The sequence below is a fragment of the Macaca fascicularis genome, chromosome 4 (assembly GCF_037993035.2).
Source record: "Macaca fascicularis isolate 582-1 chromosome 4, T2T-MFA8v1.1".
NCBI classification, from domain to species: domain Eukaryota; kingdom Metazoa; phylum Chordata; class Mammalia; order Primates; family Cercopithecidae; genus Macaca; species Macaca fascicularis.
The window spans coordinates 115,165,536-115,188,579 of NC_088378.1; the positions used below are offsets into that span (position 1 = coordinate 115,165,536).

General features: G+C 37.0%; 2 protein-coding genes across 27 annotated transcripts in view; both read left to right on the plus strand.

The window, feature by feature from the left end:
* The window catches only part of DST (dystonin), a 488,729-nt gene that overhangs the window by 391,794 nt on the left and 73,891 nt on the right, over nt 1–23,044 (plus strand). For all 26 annotated transcript variants that reach the window (XM_005552656.4, XM_005552659.4, XM_005552672.4 and 23 more), the window contains 4 exons: nt 702–1,197; nt 2,864–4,335; nt 19,497–19,658; nt 21,148–21,318. In XM_005552656.4, the coding sequence (XP_005552713.3) occupies nt 702–1,197; nt 2,864–4,335; nt 19,497–19,658; nt 21,148–21,318 (2,301 nt within the window). The remainder of the gene's footprint in view (nt 1–701; nt 1,198–2,863; nt 4,336–19,496; nt 19,659–21,147; nt 21,319–23,044) is intronic.
* On the plus strand, nt 14,880–16,327 carry LOC135970374 (uncharacterized). The gene has a single exon (XM_065543058.2). It carries the CDS (start codon nt 14,880–14,882, stop codon nt 16,224–16,226), a length of 1,347 nt encoding a protein of 448 aa, XP_065399130.1. The 3' UTR covers nt 16,227–16,327.

Here is a 23,044-nt window from a genome sequence, read left to right on the forward strand (position 1 = left end):
AAAAGATAAAAGTAAATATCTGGGGAGAAATAATTGCCTCTACTCTTGGTAGTCTCCCAGAGATAGACAGATAAATATAGATAAAAGTATAAAAGATAGATAAAATATGATACTAAAAGAATGAGATTTTTTGGATCATTCATTTTATGAGTCAGGTTGAGTCTGTACATTCTGAGCAGCATGATTTGTTGGCTAAAACCTTTATAATGAAGACTGTAAACATCAATAAATTTTATGTTACAAAAACCTTTGTAAATCAGTGCATCATGAGTTAATATATTCTAACACCTTTATCACTGTGTGTTTTCTTTAATATAAAATTCCATAGGGTATTCCAAAAATCCTACAAAGACAAAAACATGAATGGGTAAAAACAAATTTGGTGTAAGTGCAGTGTGAACTTGTCTAACAGCAGTGTTTCTCTTTTCATATGAAAATTCACACATGAATTTTTGTTCATTTTGTCCAGGTTTTTCCTTTAAGGGGATAGGATTAGTCTAGACAGGATATCTCTGTGAAGCACCATAGTTTTTTGGATTGAAGATAATTGTACTGCCCTTTAAGTAAAAAGTAGGAAAGTAATAACTATAAAACAGAAACTAGAGAAATAATTACCATTTCTGTCTGTGTGGACACCAAAATCTGTGTTTTCTACAATCAATTATATGATAACTTGTGTTTATTTACCCTTGTTACCTTAGATTCTGCTGCAAGAATTTGCCACTCGGAAACCTCAATATGAACAGCTCACAGCAGCTGGTCAGGGCATTCTGAGCAGACCTGGAGAAGACCCTTCTTTACATGGGATTGTGAAAGAGCAACTGGCAGCTGTGACCCAAAAATGGGATAGCCTAACAGGGCAATTGAGTGACAGATGTGACTGGATTGACCAAGCCATTGTTAAAAGCACACAGTATCAAAGCCTGCTGAGAAGCCTTTCTGATAAACTGAGTGACTTGGATAATAAACTCAGCAGCAGTCTGGCTGTGAGCACGCACCCTGACGCTATGAACCAACAGTTGGAAACGGCCCAAAAAATGAAGCAGGAAATACAGCAGGAAAAGAAGCAGATAAAAGTGGCCCAGGCACTCTGTGAGGATTTGTCAGCACTGGTTAAAGAAGAGTACTTGAAAGCAGAACTTAGTAGGCAGCTAGAAGGCATCTTAAAATCATTTAAGGATATTGAACAGAAAGCAGGTTTGTCTACTTTTAATACATGTATTTCCTGGTCAGAAATAGATGTCATATATTGCTTATTTCCAAGATGTTGCCAATAATCCAGGACCCCAAAGAGACTCTGCCCCACTGTTAACATCAGTGAAGAGGAGGATGAATATAGGAGCTCAGAGAGCAGTTTTGTATTCCTAGGCATATGTAATGTTAGGGTCATTCTACACATATAATCTGTTGGCAAAATGGACTTCCTGAAGGCCTATTAAAATTTCAGGTACCCCAAACTGGTTTTTAAAAGATGTAAATGTTTTTTGCTGTATGACAGTCTTATTTTGCCAGAAAAAAACATAAATAGTTAGTAAAAGGCTTGGCATCATCTTCTCATCTGCTGTTACTTTATCTATGCGGTCATAGAAAACTTTTCTAGAGAAATGTGTCAAAGAGAGGCATTTGTCACTATTTTCCTCTCTCACTGTGGCTATAATTCTGTGGCAGATGTGTTGATATTTGTCAGAGGTAGCAGTGAGTTATCAGAATTCAGAAAGCCCTGATGAAGAAAGGCACATTTTGTTGTTAAGTTTGTTCTGTTTGAAAAGTTTCTAGTTTTTTGCACCTAGTAAATACTCAAGTTATGCTTTTTAATTGATTGGATTTACTGATCACAGCAACTGTTTCAGACTTATTCCTTTGTTTGACATGATATTAACAATAGTAAATATCAGCTATTATCATTATTATTCTTAATGGTATGAACACTTTTATGTGATAGGTATTAAACTAAGAACTTTACATGTACTATAATCTGTACAGCACCTACCATTAATATTGTCAATTCACAGTGGTAGAAATTAGGCTTAGAGGTTTAATCATTTGCCTGGGGTTTTCCAATTCTGAAGAGGTTAAACCAAGATACAAACTCATGTAGTTTTTATGTGCTACATTATGTTGCCTCCATAATATGTAAAAGTCATAGACATGGCCAGGCGCAGTGGCTCACGCCTGTAATCCCAGCACTTTGGGAGGCCGAGGCGGGTGGATCGCAAGGTCAGGAGATCGAGACCATCCCGGCTAACACAGTGAAAACCCATCTCTACTAACAATACAAAAAGTTAGCCAGGCGTGGTGGCAGGCGCCTGTAGTCCCAGCTACTCGGGAGGCTGAGGCAGGAGAATGGCGTGAGCCCAGGAGGCGGAGCTTGCAGTGAGCCGAGATCGCGCCACTACACACCAGCCTGGGCGACAGAGTGAGACTCTGCCTCAAAAAAAAAAAAAAAAAAGTCATAGATGTGAAAAAGTAATATTTGATAACAGATGGATTATTTATCAACATAATTGAGAACTTGGCCGTCATCACTTCTCCATATTAGAATAGAGAAGACACCAGCACAGCAGATGATGTGTGGCGTGGCCACTCCCTGCACCTTGACGCATTTTTACTTATTTCCTTATTCTTTGTTTTCCCCTCTCATCTGTCTCCTGCATCTTTTCTTGATTGTGTATTTTCTTGGGCCTACCTCTTACCTCTTTTCCCCTTTGTCAATATCTTAAGTTCACTTGTAGTTCTTATAGTCAATGCTAAAAGCCCTTGCTTTTCAACAATTCTATATATTCAGAGATTTTTATTTTGGCTTTTCATAGATTAAATTAACATTTTGATATAAAATAAACATATCTTGTAATTTTATTTCTAGAGAGTCATGTCCAGCACCTTCAGTCAGCCTGTGCAAGCTCTCATCAATTTCAGCAAATGTCTAGAGATTTTCAGGCTTGGCTAGATACAAAGAAAGAAGAGCAAAACAAGTCTCATCCAATATCCGCCAAACTCAATGTCTTGGAGTCGTTAATTAAAGATCATAAAGACTTTAGTAAAACTTTGACTGTTCAGTCTCATATTTATGAAAAAACCATTGCAGAAGGTGAAAATCTGTTATTAAAAACACAAGGGTCTGAGAAGGCAGCCTTACAGTTACAGCTTAATACAATTAAAACCAGTTGGGATACATTTAATAAGCAGGTGAAAGAAAGAGAAAACAAGTTAAAAGATTCATTGGAAAAAGCCCTTAAGTATAAAGAGCAAGTAGAGACTCTCCGGCCATGGATAGACAAATGCCAAAACAACCTGGAGGAAATAAAATTTTGCTTGGATCCTGCTGAAGGAGAGAATTCTATTGCCAAGTTAAAGTCTCTGCAGAAGGAAATGGACCAACACTTTGGTATGGTAGAATTACTGAACAACACAGCCAATAGCTTGCTCAGTGTCTGTGAGATAGATAAAGAAGTTGTTACAGATGAGAATAAGTCACTGATCCAGAAGGTGGACATGGTCACTGAACAACTTCACAGTAAGAAATTCTCTCTAGAGAACATGGCTCAGAAGTTTAAAGAATTTCAAGAAGTTTCCAAAGAATCTAAAAGGCAGCTTCACTGTGCAAAGGAGCAGCTAGATATCTATGATTCCCTGGGACCCCAGGCTTACAGTAACAAATACCTGACCATGTTGCAGACTCAGCAGAAATCACTTCAGGCCTTGAAGCATCAGGTAGATTTGGCTAAAAGACTTGCACAGGACCTTGTGGTAGAGGCCTCAGACTCAAAGGGAACCTCTGATGTTTTATTACAAGCGGAAACCATAGCTCAAGAGCATAGTGCACTAAGTCAGCAGGTTGATGAAAAGTGTTCTTTCTTAGAAACCAAGCTTCAGGGCATTGGGCATTTCCAGAATACCATTCGAGAAATGTTTTCTCAGTTTGCAGAGTTTGATGATGAACTGGATAGCATGGCTCCAGTGGGGAGAGATGCAGAAACATTGCAAAAGCAAAAGGAAACTATAAAAGCCTTTCTAAAGAAACTAGAAGCCCTCATAGCAAGCAACGACAATGCCAATAAAACCTGCAAGATGATGTTAGCCACAGAAGAAACCTCTCCTGACCTTGTTGGAATCAAAAGGGACTTGGAGGCCTTAAGTAAACAATGCAACAAGTTACTGGACCGAGCCCAAGCCAGAGAAGAGCAGGTTGAAGGGACAATTAAGCGTCTTGAAGAATTTTACAGCAAATTGAAAGAATTCTCTACTCTGCTCCAGAAAGCCGAAGAACATGAAGAGTCACAAGGTCCTGTTGGCATGGAAACGGAGACAATTAATCAGCAGCTTGAGGTGTTCAAGGTAGGGAACTGTCCATTTTTACGAAGTGTTTTTATTGTCAATGAAGTTTCTAATTTGTACAGAAAGGAGATTGCCTATTTCGTAGAACCTTCTAATAATGATTGTCATACAATATTTGAGCCAGAATGAGCATATATGGAAGTAACACCCAGACAGGTGGGGCAGTTACAAGGCTACTGGTGATTTGGGCCTTTGTGGAATAAGGCCTGAGATAAAATCAGATCAAAGGGTGCTTGGCAAAGTTCCAGGCAAGCCAGGAACTGACATCATAGGGTCCATTTCTGAAGTCATTCACAATTGCCATCCGTGGTGACTGGGGCTGTGGTTTGAACTCTATTGCAGATGTTTATCTCCCAGCATTTTCTTCAGTGGTAAATTACCGTCTTTTCTGCCCTTTCTTTTTATAACTGTCTTCTCATCCTTCTTAATTTAATTTCTTCCACAGACATTTTTCTTCTAAAAGCTCATATTTTTAAAGGCAATATGGAGTTCCATGTTGTAATCTGTTTCATTACACAAAGACCTTAGGCTCATGCCCCAGAGGATTAGAGGTGAATTTTTTTTTTTATTGCATGATATAAGCTCCTCAGTGCCAAGAAATAACTGCCACTCAACAGTGATTGGTGACACTTAATGAATGAAACATTTGATAAAAATGGTAGGCCAGTTTCCATGACATTGGATTTGGCCTTATTTATGACAGTGAGAACAGAAGTCACATCTGTATAGGGGACAAAGATAGGTTCATCCCTGGAAACAAAGGGTCCTAAATAGCAAACGATTTTCTATATGGAGCTGATATAAACCTTTAAGGTTTCACAGCTCCTGTTATATTTATGAGATGTGTTTTACTGGCAAAGATATATTGCACCATTAGTGCATAAAGAATAAACTAAGACCAAATAACAGTTTATAAAACCTAAATTATTTTCTTTGAGAAATGGGTATGAATCAAATGGACTTCCAAATTCTATGCAGTTATATTTGACATACTCTTTCATTTGCTTGTCTTCGATAACATTATTTAGATGACTGAGTCTTGAAAAATACCTTCTTTTTCTTTGTATTGTTGTTACTATTATGATTATTTGCAGTTTATTAAACGCCTTTGAAGCCCAGTTCCTTCAGGGCTCACAAATCTGTGATTCTGTATTTAGTTCTTGATTCTTGAAGGTGAAAGAAACATTCTTATTGTTGACTTGACCTCCTTCATTGCTCTGTCAAAATTTTATATTTCTGATTTGCAAAATGAAGATTTCATATGAGAGAATCCTCTATTAGAAAAGCATAGTTCTGTGGCAATTGCTTCATCAAAGACTGGGAGAGATCTTGGGAGCAACTCTTCCTTTGTCAGTAAGTTTGGAATTCTCTATAGAACCCTGTCAGCACCTTAAAGATTAAATGACAGTAATCAAGCAGTGTTTATACTAATGAAATTTAACCACATTAAGTGGTTAAATTGTGAAACATTTCATTCGGTTTCCTGTGCATTTGTTTAGAAAAAAAAGACCTTCATTTCTCTTTGCTGCTTCTAACTACTTGTAAGACAGTGAACAAAAGTAATAGTACCGGTGCTGCTACTTTTGGGTGCCTCCCCTTTGGTCTTCCCAAATACAGTGAAAACTGTGGCTCTTCATGTGGAGAATTGAAAGTAAGAAAAAGCAAGAGATAGGAGGAGCTTTCTCACCATTGCACTGAAAGTGTTTTGCAAACTGAAAACCCCAAACATTACCATTAATAGCTACAGTGATTGTCTTATTTGATTGTGAAGAAATATAGAGTGATAATTTCTCCTAAAATAAACCATGTAGCATGCTGTGTTTGTTTGCTTTCAGATTATTTGGAAAGAGTTGATTGATTTTATTGAAATTCAGCAATAAAGAACATCATGGCATACTTTCAGTATCTTGAAACCCAGTGACTTAAAAAAAAAAGTTTTCAAGTAGACCAATACTCTGCATTTAGTATATTCCAGTGCCATAGGTTAAAAAGGACAAGAATATGATTATGGTAGCTCACACAACCACTAATTCTGTTTATCTGTGTATGTGTGTGTGTATTCTTTAAAAATAGTAATTATAATAATCAATAAATCAATTTATTATGGGCTTACTATGTGTCAAGCCCTACTTTAATTTGTCTTTAATCCTGTTAACAGTCATGAGAGGTAGATGCTGTTACTATTCCCCATCTTATTATAAAGAAGCCTAGGCCCAAGGAGGTTAAGTGACTTGTCCAAGGTCACACAGATGGTGTCAGAACCTGATTCTTTTGATGAAAATGATGCAATGCTTTGTGTAAACTTTATTTGTCACCCATGTTTCACATCTAGTATTTTCTCTGGGGAATTTTCTTATCATCTTTGCTGTAGCCTAATTTAGACAGCCTGAATAGCCAGCCATTGTTCATTTTAATCCAAAATACCAAGAACACCCACTTAAGGAACATGTTCTATAAAACTAGCTGCTATGAGAAATGTGAGATAAACATGTAAAACAGTCTTAGAAACTGATGTTATGTAGGTGCTGTGATATGATAAGGGTGATGATGATAATGATGATGTTGATGGTAGTGGTTCCAGTGATCACCACTACTGCTGCTACTGAGATGGAGCCAAACATTTCATTGTTTTAGTGATTCTTTCTTGGTTAAAGTAGTAAATTGACTTGTTTACAGTTCAGTACTTAATTTAGTTTCTGTTGGGCCTTAGACTTTTGTTAAACATTAGTTTTAACATAATTTTTAGAAAGTTTTTAAAATTTTTTAAATGGAATGATTTGTATTGAGTGAAAAGCTAGTTATAATTCCTAAAAGTAAAACAGAAAAGAAGCGAAGGACTGAGTCTGTCCTCCTTATTGACTTTGAAATACAATCTAGTTTGACATTAATCTATCTGGTAGCTTTAGTTTAACCTAACGTCACAGATAAAATCCTATAATAGTTTTTCTTAGTGCAAAATAAACTGCCTTCTGAGCAGAACAGAGAATAAAAGCTATTACCCAGTCACTCAGCAGGGGGTGCCTCATATTCACTGGGCCCATAATAGAGGATTTAAAGCAGGTTTGCTAGACTTCCCCGATTCTGTTTTTCTTTCTATAGTTTAAGAAATAGCTGTTAATAGTTACTTGAGGTTTTCTTATAAAGACAGGGACAAAATTCATTCATTCATGTTTAAGATATCAACCCAAACATAATACTTAAAGCAAATGCTATTCTAAACCAAATGTCCTAACTCACTCAGTGAAAACTATTCTGAGATTCTGAAAATAGATTGGTGTTATCTTTTATGTTAGTTAGCTTGACATTTTAAAACTATTTTGATTATATATAAGTTCTGTTGTTCATAAGTTTTTCTACTTCTAAGTACTAGTCATTGGACTAACATGTCTGAAGGGTGAGGTGTTTTCTACACTGTTGGTAAGTTAGAGTACCATTTTCCACTTACACTTCTCTATGACAGTTAAATTCTATGCACACTGTTATAAATTGCTGGAATGAATAGCAGAGTGATTCTGTTTGTCTCCAGGCAAGAAGAAAGAAACCCCTTTGGTGTTCCCTCTATCCCTACCTCCTATCTGAAGACTCCTAGCTCAAGATTATCTTCAAATCTAAACCACATTATTAAGTAACATTAGTATTTCCACATTATTATTTATCAAAGACATATGTAACTGACTGTATACAAGGAATGCATCCCAGTAATTCCTATTATGTGATGAACAGCCAATCAGGTCTTCTGATCATTATGAAGTAACCATTATCACCATATTGAATGATTTAATTTCAATGAAAATCAAAGAAACTTGATGCTTTAATGAGTCCTAGCTAAATCTGTACCCTCCCCACCTCTATCTAGGCCAAGCTTGTCCAACCCATGGCCCACGGCCCACCTGTGGCCCAGGATGGTTTTGAATGTGGCCCAACACAAATTCATAGACGTTCTTAAATAACATTATGAGATTTATTTTTGCCATTTTTTAAGGTCATCAGCTGTCATTACTGTTAGTGTATTTTATGGGTGGCCTAAAACAACTCTTCTTCTTCCAGTGGGGCCCAGAGAAGCCAAAAGATTGGATACCCCTGATCTATACCATTGTGAAAAATGCCTTACCTCAGAACCTGCTTACAGTTTATTTCTGGCCACTGTGTTGCTGTCCCAATTGTAATTCATTTTGTCGCCACAAATGAATACATCTCCAGTACAAGTCTCTCTGAATACGTCTTTTTATTTTCAAATGGACATAGAATTACATGGAGCAGAGGATTTTTAAGTGAAGTTGAAACCAGAGACAAAGAACAGAACATATGCCTAATTTATACTGTAATGAATTTTGTTTGGTCCAGGTGAAGGCATTGTTTAACCCAGATATCATTATTTTAATATTCGGTAAACTAAAATGCCAAGTAGCATGGGGCTAAGGAAGACAGGCAGTTTAAGCACAAATTCTTATTATGGTGTTTATCAAGTGATCCAAAAACAACCTCTGATGTCACCTTATTGAAAATCAAACTGTCCAAAAAATGCTTTAATAGTACTTTTAAAGTGTTCATATTGTTATATAGAGGTCACTGACAAATTATTCTCCATTTTTATTAAGAGTGGGGAAATTAGATAAAGCTTTTGCAGAAGAGGTTTTTGTTAGGGAAAATTCCTTAATAATTGGATTTTTGTTAATGAAGCTACATTAGCAAAGGGGTTGCCTGTTACCTTCCTCTGGTATTTTTAATGGTGAAAATATTTCTACTATAGACACTGTAACTTGATGCATGACTTTTATAGGAAGGTCACATTATTTAATAAACCTAACGTGTTTATTGTTAAAACCAGCAAAGTGGCATTTAACAATTTTAGGAAGAAAGAATACTGCATATACTGGTCAAGAGAGAAGTCTTACTGAGGCAGAGACCACACCTAGCTATGAAGAGGTGGAGCTGATCTGCTGTGTGGTATTATTAACACCTCATATTCTTATCCACACAAACTACGCATAACAGGTGGATGCCTTCTTTTTCACATAATACAAGGAATATACCATACTTCTCAGAAAGGGCTGTCAAAAGGGAACTTTGCAACATGGGTTCTCTTTTCAGTTTTGCCGCTAACTAATGCTACGACCCTTTATGTCACAGAGCTCCTCTTAATTTTTATTCTTTCATTTAAGATTGAGGAATTAAAGTTGGTTGTTCTGAAGGCAGTTCCAGTCAGAGATTTTATAATGTCGGATTTTTTGGTATTTGTTATTTTGTTTTGCTTTTACCTTGATAAACCTGTATCACCATTTTAGAGTGATCCAACAAAAGAGCCAAACTGTGGTATCTACTATCATTATTATAGGCCCTCCTTTGATAAAAGGAGACCTTCGTAATGTATTTTATTAATATGGAAAGTTGCCTAAAGGTATGTGGGAGAGAGAGAGAGACAGAGAAGAATTTGCCTTGTTATGAAATTATACACTGGTTTCTTGAAAAGAACATTTGACTGGTAAATGTTTATCTAGGTCTCTAATCATTCATTAATAACTGGAGCTGCTCAAGAACTGGATACAACAAGAAAATGTCTGTGCTCACAGATCCTGTTCTCACATATCTCCAGTTATCTTCATTTCAAGCTTAATTTCTTTTGTCAATATTTTAATATGAAAAGTATTTCCAGATTTTGTTTGGTTTTTGTTTCTCTGAAGAAAATTGAATAGGGCCATTAACATGTTAGTTGCTTCTGCTTGCTGGATAGCTTTTCTTTAAATGAACTTTTTGACATTACATATATATATATATAAAATATGTGAAATATGTATATATTTCAATTAATAAGATTTATATATAGAATCATCTTCTGTTACATAGAATTTTTTTTCACTGTTACCAGAAAACCTCATTGAAGATATGGGAAAGGCATAGTCTTAGTATTGTTGTGACTTAAGGAAGAAGAGCAAGTGCTCATTAAAGATATTAACTAAGGTTCACATCAAGATAAACTCCTGTCAAGATCAGTCCGTGAACTCTTGTTTTTAAATTGGTTTACTTTAGGGTCAGAACATTCTACTTTCCTCTAAATATAAACTATATTCCCAGGAAATAAGTAGTTATTGCCCATTCATATGATGTATATCTTTGGAAACCTTTAGCCCTTTATGTGAAGAAATTTAATAGTTTGAAAACTCAAAATATAGTATGCTTTCAGTTTTCATTAGCTAATGGCATATTTGTTTTAGAAAGAACAATTGTTGCTCTTAATGCCTGTTTTTGTACTTGCAGCACAAAACGCATATCCCTTGTTTGACTTCTAATCCTGATTTCAAGAGCTATCAGGCCAAGAGTTATTTCATGGATAATAGTGCATTTACTTACGTAGATATTTGTCACTTACTGTGCATTGAACTTAATAACTCCAATCCTTCAAGCCTAAAACCTCCATGTTTCAGCTGATAAAATTGCTCTTTTCTATGAGTAAATAATATATAAATAATAATAATAAATGTGAATGATAAAACTTTTCTATGATGTACATTGTTGCACTTAGTGGGAAGATTTTTCAGGGACTTTCCTTTTAAAAGATTTAATTAAACTTTAGGAATATAAAATGAGAAAATGTTACTGTTTTGCTTATAATTCAGTTAGTAGTGTGTACTTTTCTGAAATCATCTGGTTTAGTAGATAGATAGCTGGATTATATCTAGTAGGCTACATAAAGTAAGTAAAGCTACATTTTGAAAACAGCATTATGATTTCTGTATTATGAAATAATAGTGTATGCTATTTTTCAGGAAAGCTTTACTTACCTTATTATGTATTTCTCTCATTATGAAAATGTGAGGGGGCTGGGCACAGTGACTCATGCCTGTAATCCCAGCACTTTGGGAGACCAAGTCAGGAGGACTGCTTGAGTCCAGCTGTTCAGGACCATCCTGGGCAACAGAGTGAGACGCCATCTCCACAAAAAGTTTTTTAAATTAGCCAGGTGTAGTGGTGCACACCTGTACCTGGGAGGCTGAGACAGGAGGATCACATGAGCCCAAGAGGTCAAGGCTGCAGTGAACTGTGATCACGCCACTGCATTTCAGCCTGGGCGACAGAGCAAGACCCTGTCTCAGAAAAAAAGAAAATGTGAGGGATCTAGATGTCGTGATTAATATTTAACATGGTTTAGTATATCTTGATTTTATTAACATTAGAGACGATCACATTTATAGTAGCTGTCTAAACCAAATTTTGGGGGAAAAATAAACCACTCCGGTTCTGCTCTATATATCAGCTCTTACATGTCATCCAGGTAAGACTTTGGAATGTGATTTCAAGTAACAAAGATATATGTAAATTATTGTCACAAATTTTAATCAATATAAAAATCAGTTCAATAAAAAAGGAATTTAGATGTTAAATAAATGGTATATACTTGAACATAATTAACTAGGGAATATTTTCCCTTAGCACTGTTTACTTCCAAACTGTGTCATGGCCATTTTCTCATTCACATTCCCACTCTAGTGTAAGTGGTGTAAGGACAGTGGTGGCTGTGTCTTCACAACATCATTTTTCCAGTGTTTACCATGTTCTTTGGCAGACAGTGAGCACTATTTTTTTGAATCATTTAATTTATGAATGAATTATCTGTGCAGTTTTAAAATGTACTACCCACCTCAAATGTGAGGTTATGTGTTGCTCCTCTTAGCTTTTCATAAGCCTAGAATAATATTGTGCTGATGATTCAGAGTTAGAGTCTAAGGTGGACTGAATTAGAGCCATTCTTTATTATGAAAAGTTCTGTAAGGATTTTAGAGTGTTTAGAGAAAGGCACTCATACAGATTTCAAAGAAACTTTATTACTCATATTGCCATGAATAAGTAGTTTTCTAGGCTTACATATCAAGAGAGCTGCAGTTGGGAGTAAGACTCTTGGTCTCTACTATTTCCCAGCCTAGTGCCCAATCCACGGTTCAAGCCTGGTAACTATGAGACCATTTTTCTTTCTCTTATCAGTGCCTTATTACAGCCTGTGTGCTTCAACACCACAGAATCAGGTGCTTGTTGAAATATTTCACGTCTTGAACATGAAAAATTGCCATTGATATTGTGATGTTGATGGATATTTTTAATTCTCTCTTTTTCTGTATAGATAGTCATATATATAGTCAATGATGGCCACATACTGAGTTGCATCTAATAATCTAATAGTTGTTGAATGGATGAGTTACCGATAGTTACGGATGAGTTCATGAGTTATGAAAAGGTTTTTTTGTTTTTCTTTTAAAGATTCAACTCAGGTTTATAGAATGAATATTGAGATAATGTTTTCTCATTAAAGGCACAAAAGTTTCCTCCACATCTTTTCTGTAAAATTAACAAAGAAAGTATAAAGTCTTACTAGAACTGCCTTCTTCATTTGGAGTGAGCACAGTTTTGTTCATGTTCAAATGATTATTTTGTGAGACTGAAGAAAGACCACTTCATTTGTAACTCTGATACTCTGACGATGTTTCTTATTTTGTAAAATAGAGAATGTTTAGATTTTATTTAAATAAAACTATTAACTTTCCTACAAAGACTGAGTTGGCTTGCTGAATTTATTTTCAAACAGTATTTTTAAAAGGGTGTTCAGTAGATAAAAATCTGTGGAGGTGATTTTGTTTATTAAAATAAATATCTGGAGTCAGTGAGTACCACTCTTGGGCCTTGTGTTAATCTCAAGAGTACTGTATGGTAATTAGTAACTACTAATATTCATGTCAGCAGTGCTGAGAGCCCCTCACTGGTAGGAATACTTTACTCTGGAGAACAGTTAGATTTGAACTTGGGCTTCAAAAAGGAACGGCAAAACACTCCCAACTTCAAAGTGATCTGCACTTTGCATCGCAGATGCTGCTGAAGCATCAGATTCTTCAGTGTAAAAGTGTGGTTTCAACTGAAGGATAAGGACCTATGTAGCCCCCCTTTTCCCATTTAGTATTCAAATGAGTGCGGTCTCCGGACTTTCACAAAATAATTTCTTCGCGGATCTCCCAGTGCCAGGTTCTGCCTCCGCAAGTACTACGGATCCCTTCCCATTTTGAAGTAGTCGGCCGGGTTTCCGCGGTCTTTGAACCCGAGCTGCCCCTCTCCCCTAGTCGCCGGACTCGGCCTGCTTTGCGCTGATGTCACCACAAGCTGTTGCATTGCAGCCTCTCGGCTTCGAGGTACCTCCCACTGAAACCGCTCGCCGACTCCCGGGAAGAAGCGAAGAGTCAGAGGAAAGATGACTGCGAAGTTAAGTCACGGGAGGGCGTAGCACCGAAGTGGTAGAGAGCTGCGGCTCCGGAACGCCTGGCAGGCCCAGGGACGCAGCAGATGGTGCCTGAAGAGAGAGGGCGTTGCTGCAAGAGCCCTGGCTGGAGAGGATGCCTGCCCGGCACCGTGCTGCCCTGAAGAGCCGCGGACAGCGCCGGAGCTCCCTTGCGGAGTTCTCTTTCTGCTGCCTCCACCGCCGCCGTCTCTCTCTAGCCCCAGCTGAAATGAAGGCCACACTGTGGCCACAGAACTTGGTTCAGTTTCAAAGGCTAGTGTAGTCCCTGGGTTTTCTGCTGAATGTGAATTACGCTGCCTGTGCCTTAGAGGAAGCCGCGGAGCTCTTCGTTGCTGCAATTGCCTCAGGTGGAATAAGCCTTCCTAAGGAGGACCAGATAAGAATCTTTGGAAATGGCTTTTTTTTTTTTTTTTTTTTTTTTAAGCTTAATAGTACACCATACTTTCTGTTTACTTTAAACGGTTGCTGGATTGTACTGCCCTGGGTGTCTAAATGTCTGGTGTTTTTTTCCTTCCTTTGAGTAGTTCTGAATAGCATTGAAGAAGCTTAAAACAGGAAGAAAACCTGCCTTTTCAATCAAGTTTATTTATAGCTACTCCCCCCTCCAAAAAAAAAGTAAAAGAAAAATGTAACTTTCTCATAACGTTAGACTTAGTTTTCTCTGAAGATTTGCTCTTTGCCTTGATGTGAACAATACCAGGTCCCTGTGTTTGTCTTTTAAATTTCTGGAGCATGGTTTATTTACTAGAATGGTGGAGTTCTGCAAGCCATCTTTAAGTGGATTACAGTTAACCAGAGCTCTGCCGAAATTAACATTCAGCCTCTTAAAATGCTTGCTCATTTGGAAATTTTAATCTGGAAATATCAGACTAAAAAGGGAAATGGACTGACAATGGAATGTTCTGAGTGTTTGAGCCACTGTTAAGTGTGTGTTTGTTTATTTTCTGTATTTTGGAGTGTGTGAACGGGAACTTTGGGAGCTGGGAAAGGTGGACAAAGGAGATTTTTTGTTCTCTGTTACTGATGCACTTTATTGTTTAGAATCATCCTAAAATCAACCAGGTAAAAGGATAATTGCATTTTTACTGATGCACTGCTGATGACCTTAAACACCTCATATATTATGACATATATTATGTGAGCATGTGTCTTTATGCTGAAGACACTTCATAGCTCTGTTCAGAAATATACTTTCTTGAAAGATGCTTTATCTTATTTCTTATTATCTGTGTCAAGAGCTGCAATATTTGTTTTAACTATCTGCAAAATGGGGAAGCCACTCAGCAGACCAGACTGTTTACGTCAGAATCCCCCATGTGTAGGGAAGGGTGAAGAAGAGGAGGACCTAAATATTGAAGACTGTTATGTCCCACAGCGGTCAATCTATGATACTGTTAGACTAAATGAACAGATAGACTCTGGTTCAAAAGGTAGTCTATCTTCCAGGCATTTTACAGATCGAACTTTACCCTACAGTCACAGAACACTGGATGTTAGTTCTTTATGCTCTAATGGTGCCCTTACTTCTTCCAGTGTATTTGAGCTGAGAGGTCGGGAAGCTAACAAACTAGACGAAAAGATGATCTTTGATGCACTCAAACTAAATAGTGATATCATTCGAACCACAGGATTACCTAAAGCCAAATCTCATGCAGAAAAGAAAGAGCATAGACGGTCATGGCGAATGTTTGTCCCGACCAATTTTATGGATTATGCAAACAAAAGTGAAAGCTCTTTTGTTGAACCTACTGATATGTCAGATGCTGTTACCAAGGCCAGCAAGTGCAGATGGGGTACTAATTCTCTCACTTCGGAGGAGGATGACTCTGGTTTATGTAGCCCTCCAGCAGAGAGGGAAGAAAAACAGGGCATTTTAACTGGAGACCAGTCACGAATTAGAAGTTTGTCTTCTGCTGAAGATATTCATGTAACAGACCAATACAGACCTTTTTTTTCTGTTAATTCCATTAGCGAACAGAAAATCCCACTGCTTTCATGTCAAAGTGCCCACCCTGATGAAAATTTCAAAATGATTTTACATGATGTTTCTCCACTAGAGGAAACAAAACGTGTACATGGTCAAAGGGAAATCCACGATGAAAATTGTTGCCTGCGGAATAATTTGCAAGAGAGCCCTGTGAAGTGTGACCCATTAATTATGCCAAGAAATAGAGAAAATGAACATATTTTTAACCTTGGAGAAGAGGACAAAACATACGGACCAGGAGAATCCCAGATCACAGCACAAAGTAGGGAACTCTTGAAGGATTCCCCTCAAGATTTAGATCTCTCTCACACAGATCTAGGGGAGAGTGATGTAGATTGTGGTAGCACCAACGTAGTAGAAAATGTGACACTTTTGACACAATATGATTCAGGAGAATGTAATATTGCATCTAAAGAGGAAGTAGAGGCTCCTCTTTCTGCCCAGGAGAGCGAAATGCTATATAAGAAGTACTCCCTGAAATTCATACCAGCAAGAAAGAAAGCAGCACCCAGAAAAACAGGGGCCCAGGCAGGAATACTGGACACTGTCTGCAATGGCTTTCAGTTGGTTCAGGTAATTCATGGAAATATGAAACTCTGCAGTGTCCAAAGTTTGTGGTTCTGCTAAAAGTCTGTGGTTCTGTTTCAGAGTGGTCACTAGTGTTTCTAATAACAATCAAATCCACACTTGTTTTGGGGGTTTGACTAGCACCCTGCAAGATGCCACATATTGATAAATTGATCATTATAACAAATTAATAAGGACTGTTTTGGAGAAGAATTGTTATTCCCAGCTGTTCAGGGTCCTGTTATTGATTGTGCAGAAGGTGACCATTCCCCTTCATTTAGAAGGTCTCCACTGTAAATATGTTAATGTTGGGCTTTTATACAAAGTGTGGTAAAGACACTGCCATTTAAGGACTATTATATTGGATTTATTAAGTTTGAACCAGCTTAGTCATGAAGGTACAAACAGTAACATATTGTTATGGTCTGCAAAGTACTCTATCCACATTAAGGAGCTTTTTTAATACGTTGAAAAATTTCTCTCAGTAGCTCTGCATATGAGAGTAGAGTTAGTATGCTGTACTTTGCAGGCATTATAGCTCCCAACTTTTTGTGAGTGGTGAATGAGGTAAGAAAGTAAAGGGTGCAGGCTTGTAATAAGTAGAGGTTGTTTGTCAAGCCTGTAATTTTTTTCTTCCCACTCAGATTGAAGTTCAGCTATTTTGGTACTTTTACTAAACTCTTCTGGTAAACTTTGCCTCAGAGGTTATTTTATTTTAAACTTCTCTTCATGCTTGTGTGCTATGGGTTAGATTAGGGGGAAAGTCTCTCTTCATAGGTATTTTGTTAACATTGAGAGATGAAGAACTTAGACAATATCAAAACAGTTCCTCTTCTCAGTCTGTGAAATAATTGTTCTTGTTAGTTATGCCCTTTTCTTAGGCATGCAGTAAATGGCATGCTAATTTAAAAGCTTAGCAAATTAACTTTTTTCGGTAAAGGATATTTCAGTTTCTTTGTGGAAAACAATTTAAATCTTAGGGGAGTTTATACTCTTTAGTAGTTATCTTTTTAAATTGTTTGTATATTTTTGGTGGCACTTTAGAAAATTATGAGATTTACCTACATCTGCTCTGATATATGCCCCTGAAATTAATTTAAAACCAAGATCAGAGGTTAAGGCAATTTAATAGAACATTATTATTACCCTTTTGTCCTGAAAGCTATATAAGAGGGAAAATAAAACGTTTCCTTGAATCTTTATTTACAAGTTCCTGGAATTTAAAAGGTAGCAGTTTTTGTACACCCCCACCCCCATCCCCACTAAGTAGTAAAACATATCCAAAGCTGTTAGTCCTAGAAGTTATAACTTAGAAAGTGGTATGGAAATGAAATTGAATTATAATGCCAAATTCTGTCTTTAACACTTGTTGCCAAGTTTCTGTTTACATATTTGATAAATTTTACCTTTTTGCAAAATTATGGAGACTTCCTAAGTTTTTCCTCAATGATTTGGGTGAGTCTTATAATTTATTTGATTACGTGTAATTGATTTTTAAATATTTATTATTGTTATATGCAAACTGCCAGTATGGAAATTGTCTATATGTATATTCTGTGGAAAAGGCAGTTTGAGTTTTTAGCTATGAGGAGATTTTAGAGAAAATGATCATTAATTTGCTTGCTGTTCTCTAATTGACTCATATATACAGTAACACAGGAGTATCCTGTATGCTAGGCTTTAGACCAGAGTCTGGAGGATTTGTCTCCTGCAGTCTCTACATCTTTCAAAGTTATTTTTCATACTGTGTCTGTAATTTTTTTTCTTAAGTGCTATTTTAATATGTGCCTTTATTCTGTTTCCATGTATTATGATTAACTGTCCAATCATTGGTATACTTATATAGTGCCCTTCAGGATAATGACTCAGAATCTCAAACTGTGTTTTACCTTAATATCTATGTGAAACTTTCCTTCCTTAGTTCCAATAATTTATTTTCCTCATGGCATCCTCCAAGCTCTATATTAAAAACATATTATCTATGAAAGAGTTGGCTCATACCTGTAATCTCAGCACTTTGCAAGGCTGAGGTAAGGAGGTTGCTTGAGCCCAGGAGTTTGAAACCAGCCTGGACCACATAATGGGACCCTGTCTCTACCAAAAAAAAAATTATTTTAATTAGCTGGGCATGGTGACATGCACCTATGGTCCTAGCTACTGGGGAGGCTAAGGTAGGAGGATGGCTTGAGCCTGGGAGATAGAGGTTGTAGTGAGCTGTGATTGTGCCACTGCCTTCCAGCATGGGTGACAGAGTGAGGCCCTGTCTCAAAAAAATAATGATAATATTGATGTATCTACTCCCAGTATTATCTGTTAAGGGGTTGATGTCATCCACCTAAGATAGAAATATAAATTTCTATACTGATATTAATTTGGCAAATAAATATTGGGTACATATTACATGGTAGGTACCTTGGTAGGCCCAGGTCATAGAACTACTGTAAGGAAAACAGAAATTTCTGCTTTCATGGCACTTGTATTTTAATCTAGCACATTAAATCCTTTGCCAGTCACAGGCAACTGGGGAACCACAAGTTGGATGGGATAGACAATAAGAGAGAGATTGCTAGGAAACGACTGTCAGTGCAGGTATGGGTGACAGTGACCACAGAGTATCCAGAGTTGCTGTGCTAGTGAGGTGTGTGATCAGATCCATGGGGTGAGGTCATTGCATTTCTTAAGAGTCCATTGGCAACTTCATAGACATTGAGGAGGCTATTTGTGTAGGGATCCATACTATTGCAGCACATGCCTATGTATTTTTCATTTTCCTATCTCTATATTTTGGCCCTCCTGCCAAGCCATGTTTTGGCCACTTGGCTCACCTCATCCTGTCCCTGATTTTCCATTTCCAATATGTGTCTCAAGCTTCAGTTGCCAGCTAGCAGCAGCCATTCTTAGGAGAGCCTATTAGGATTGCCTTGCCCATGAAGGCTCATTTTTTACTTATTTTATGTTTTTGCTCTTTAGCATTTTCTGTAAATCTTTTTCTACAGTTAAACTGGGAAAATAGAAACATTCTCATCCTATGATAAGTAATAAAGAGAGGAGACATGTACTGTCTTCTTGGTTTTATAAGTAACTTGATTAAGTGTACTCAGAACATCATTCTTTAGTGTTCTCAAATGCTTTTGATGTGCTATTAATTTATATTTAGTTTCTTTCTGTTCTTCAGAAGGTAGCTATGACCTATGGCTAGACAATAAAAATTACCTTTACCTCTGTAATAATTGATAGTTTCCACAACCTGATGCCTAAAGAAATGCTTATTATATATTTGGTGGTTGATAAGTAATGTAACTCATATAATTATGACTCTTTTAACGGCAGGTATTCCAGAAAGAAGAGATTGAACCCTTGCAAGGTAAACAGCAAGATGTAAACTGGTTAGGTCAAGGCCTTATTCAGAGTGCTGCCAAAAGCACTAGCACTCAGGGCTTGGAGCATGACCTGGATGATGTCAATGCACGGTGGAAGACTCTCAATAAAAAGGTAATTTTCTTACCCCCTTCATTGCTATTTTTGCTGATTATTATTCATGAGCATTTGTTGTGACCATGAATCATATTTATGGTAACCAAACTTTTCTAAATATGTCTATTGTCTTATATTACTGTAAACTGGGTGGCTCAAACTCAGATGCCTACTGGAGCTAGGTAGGGAATCTAAATGAAAGGAAGCAAACTGGGTAAGACAGAGCCTCTCCCTGCTGTTATCTCGCCTTTAATCAAGACATGGTCACAGATAGAACAGTACAGGTATGATGGGCATGTGCATCTGTAAGGGTACAGGTCACTACTTAGTTCCAGAAGATCATTGACATGTAGGGACGTAGGCCCACTCTTGCCATATATTCTATTTACTTTCAAAATAACCTGGAAATCTCACTTTCTATGTGACACCTTCCTATTTTCAAATATCAGCAACTAATTTCACACTGTGCAAACAAAGCTATATCTTTATGTCATTCCTGGACTAAGTCCTGCCACCCTTACTATAGACCATCAACCCCCAATTACTTGTAAGATGTAGATCCAACCTTTTTCTAAATTCCCATGAGAGAAAACACTAGAAATAATGCTCTGATATCTTAGGGAGATAACACTGACCATACGACGGCAGGCAGCTCTTATGCGACATAAATTATCAGAAAATTATTATGGGATGGCAGTGCATATCTGGTTGTGGCAGTGGTGGTTATTCTTGTTGTTTTCTTTCCATTGAAATCTTACGCAGGTGCCAGGTCTTGAAACTATATTATTCACTCTTTAAAGTCTGATACATATTGTAGTGCACCTTAAACACAGTTGGAATGCTGTGTCAGGTGTAAATATAATCCATAGCACTTACAATATCTTGCCAGCTACTTTATTCAGTCCAAAAGGAAAATATCTGTGAGACAAGCAATAAGATATCTCTATGTAGGACACAGAGACTCCATTTACTAGAAGACAAAGGGCCTGGTTGGTTGAAAAAAGACTCCAGAGCTTGGAGCTAGCAGAACTTAATTGGATACTTTTGTTATTCTTGCCTAGCAAAATACAATTCTGATTCTCTCTGCTATAATAGTTCCATTTATTCTTAGTCTTTTAAAAATCGTTATCTCTGATATTAATCAGAAGGAAATAAAATGCGATATTGATAAAAATGACTAATGCGTTGTTTCTTACGATAACTCTAAAATATTTGAATCATTCATTGCTAATCATAAACGTATTAGACAATTCAAAAATCTCCAAGAGTGAGTGCTTTCCGTTGACTGTTTGTGATGGTAACCTTATTTTCACGCCTGCTTGCTTAAAGTTTGTCTCCTTTTCACTCGTATTCTGCCCGCTATCGATACTTTGGGTAAATTTTAAGTGAAAAGGAAACGAAAATTTGCGAACATGTGGGAAAATAAGCATGTAAAGTAGTGATCTGTGCTCAGATTGCATTATTTTGTGAAACAAATAAATAAGTGGAAACAATTGGCACTTTGCAGGTGGCTCAGCGAGCAGCCCAGCTGCAGGAGGCCTTGCTGCACTGTGGGAGATTCCAGGATGCCCTGGAGTCCCTGCTTAGCTGGATGGTGGACACTGAGGAGCTTGTGGCCAATCAGAAGCCCCCATCGGCTGAGTTCAAAGTGGTAAAAGCCCAGATACAAGAACAAAAGGTAAGTTAGTCATGCTTTTGTGTTGTGTTTCATATTAAATCTTAATAACAAGAGAAAAAATACTCCTTGTGACTCTTTTAATTAATGGGATAACCTAGTTAACCCGTTATTGCTGCTGTAGACATGATTTTGTTAGTCATTCAACAAATATTTATTGAACATCTACCATGGGCCAGGCCTTGTTCCAGATGCTGGGAATATATCCCTGAATAAAAAAGATGAAAATTTCTCATTGAGTTCGAAACCAAGTGGGAAGGGTGTGGCAGGATTGAGAGACAATAAGTAAAGTAAATAAATGAATGGTGATAAGTTAGCAAGTGATGAATAAAGCAGAGATGTGGGAGAGGCATCAGGAAGTAATAGAGCAAAGATGAGGGACCCAAAGCGCTTGAATGGAGGGAGGGCGTGTGTGTAATTTTAAATAGGGTCATCAAGGAAGGCCTCACTGACAAGATGGCATTTGTATGGAAATATCATTGTTCCCTTACATATTAGGTTGATCCCTATGAAATTGTCTTTTTATATATTAAATATTGACAGTTTCTTTTGGTTCAACCTATTACTAAAGAGACAAATATTTGATTCATATATGCTGAGGAATGTGCCATTGTGTCTTTTGACACTACTAAAATGGGGCCAATTTGGGAAAATAGGGTCTTCAGAGGGATGATATATACCTGAGAGTGACCACATGATAGTTTTTTTGCCCCTGATGGCAATGGTCAGGTATGAAGCATTTAATACTACTTTGAGTAGTAATCAGCCAGCCATGACTTGAAATGACATGTGGGAAGGAGCCTAGAGCATGGCGTCCTGGTAAGGTTGCTCCCCTCTGGAACTTTAAAAAGAAGTGGATGGATTATGTTAATTACTTTAATTTAAAACTTAAAGACATGTTTAAAAATTTTACATTTTTTAGAAATTTATAAAAAAGATACATTTTAAATTTCTCTTTCTGTGCCTGGCTTATTTCATTTGGCATGGCTAATAATAATGTACTGTATATTTCAAAGTTGCTAAAAGAATAGATTTTAAAGGTCCTCACCACAAAAAATGATGAGTAGGTGAGGTGATGGATATGTCAATCAGATTGATTTAATCATTCCACAGTGTACACATATATCAAAGCGTTGAATTGCACCCTATAAATTCAATTATTATTCATCAATTAAAAATGGAAAAAACAAAAATTCCACATTTACCCTCAATTTCTTTTTTGTATTTAAGACTTACTGCTTACTTTAATTTCTACATTTAATACTGTCTCCCTAAAAGTTTTTGAAAACTTCAGCATATTGGGAAACTATGCCAATTAGAAATAGGTTTAGAGGTAAGGATTAAGGAGACATAACTGGAAACACATTGCATTTGTGTAATTTTTGCATAATACAATGTCTACCATTCACAATTTAAAGTTAACTCCCAGCGTCATGATGCTTAGCCGACAAAACCTATTAATTGATTTTGCTTTTTTAATTGCTAGAAGCTTTGTTATTAAAATGTATCAAAGTAATTAGTTCTCCTTGCTGCCAGAGCACCTGTTGTACTTTGATTATATCATGACTTTAGTATATAAAAACCTGTTTGTATGTCTTACCGTCTTACCCTTCTCTTTAAACAAGTTCCTCTTACCTTCTGCCTTGGTGGTCTTGATCTCAAAATACTCTTTTCACTTTTTACTTCTGGGTAACTGTCAAATCTTTAATCCTTAATTATCAGTCAGGAT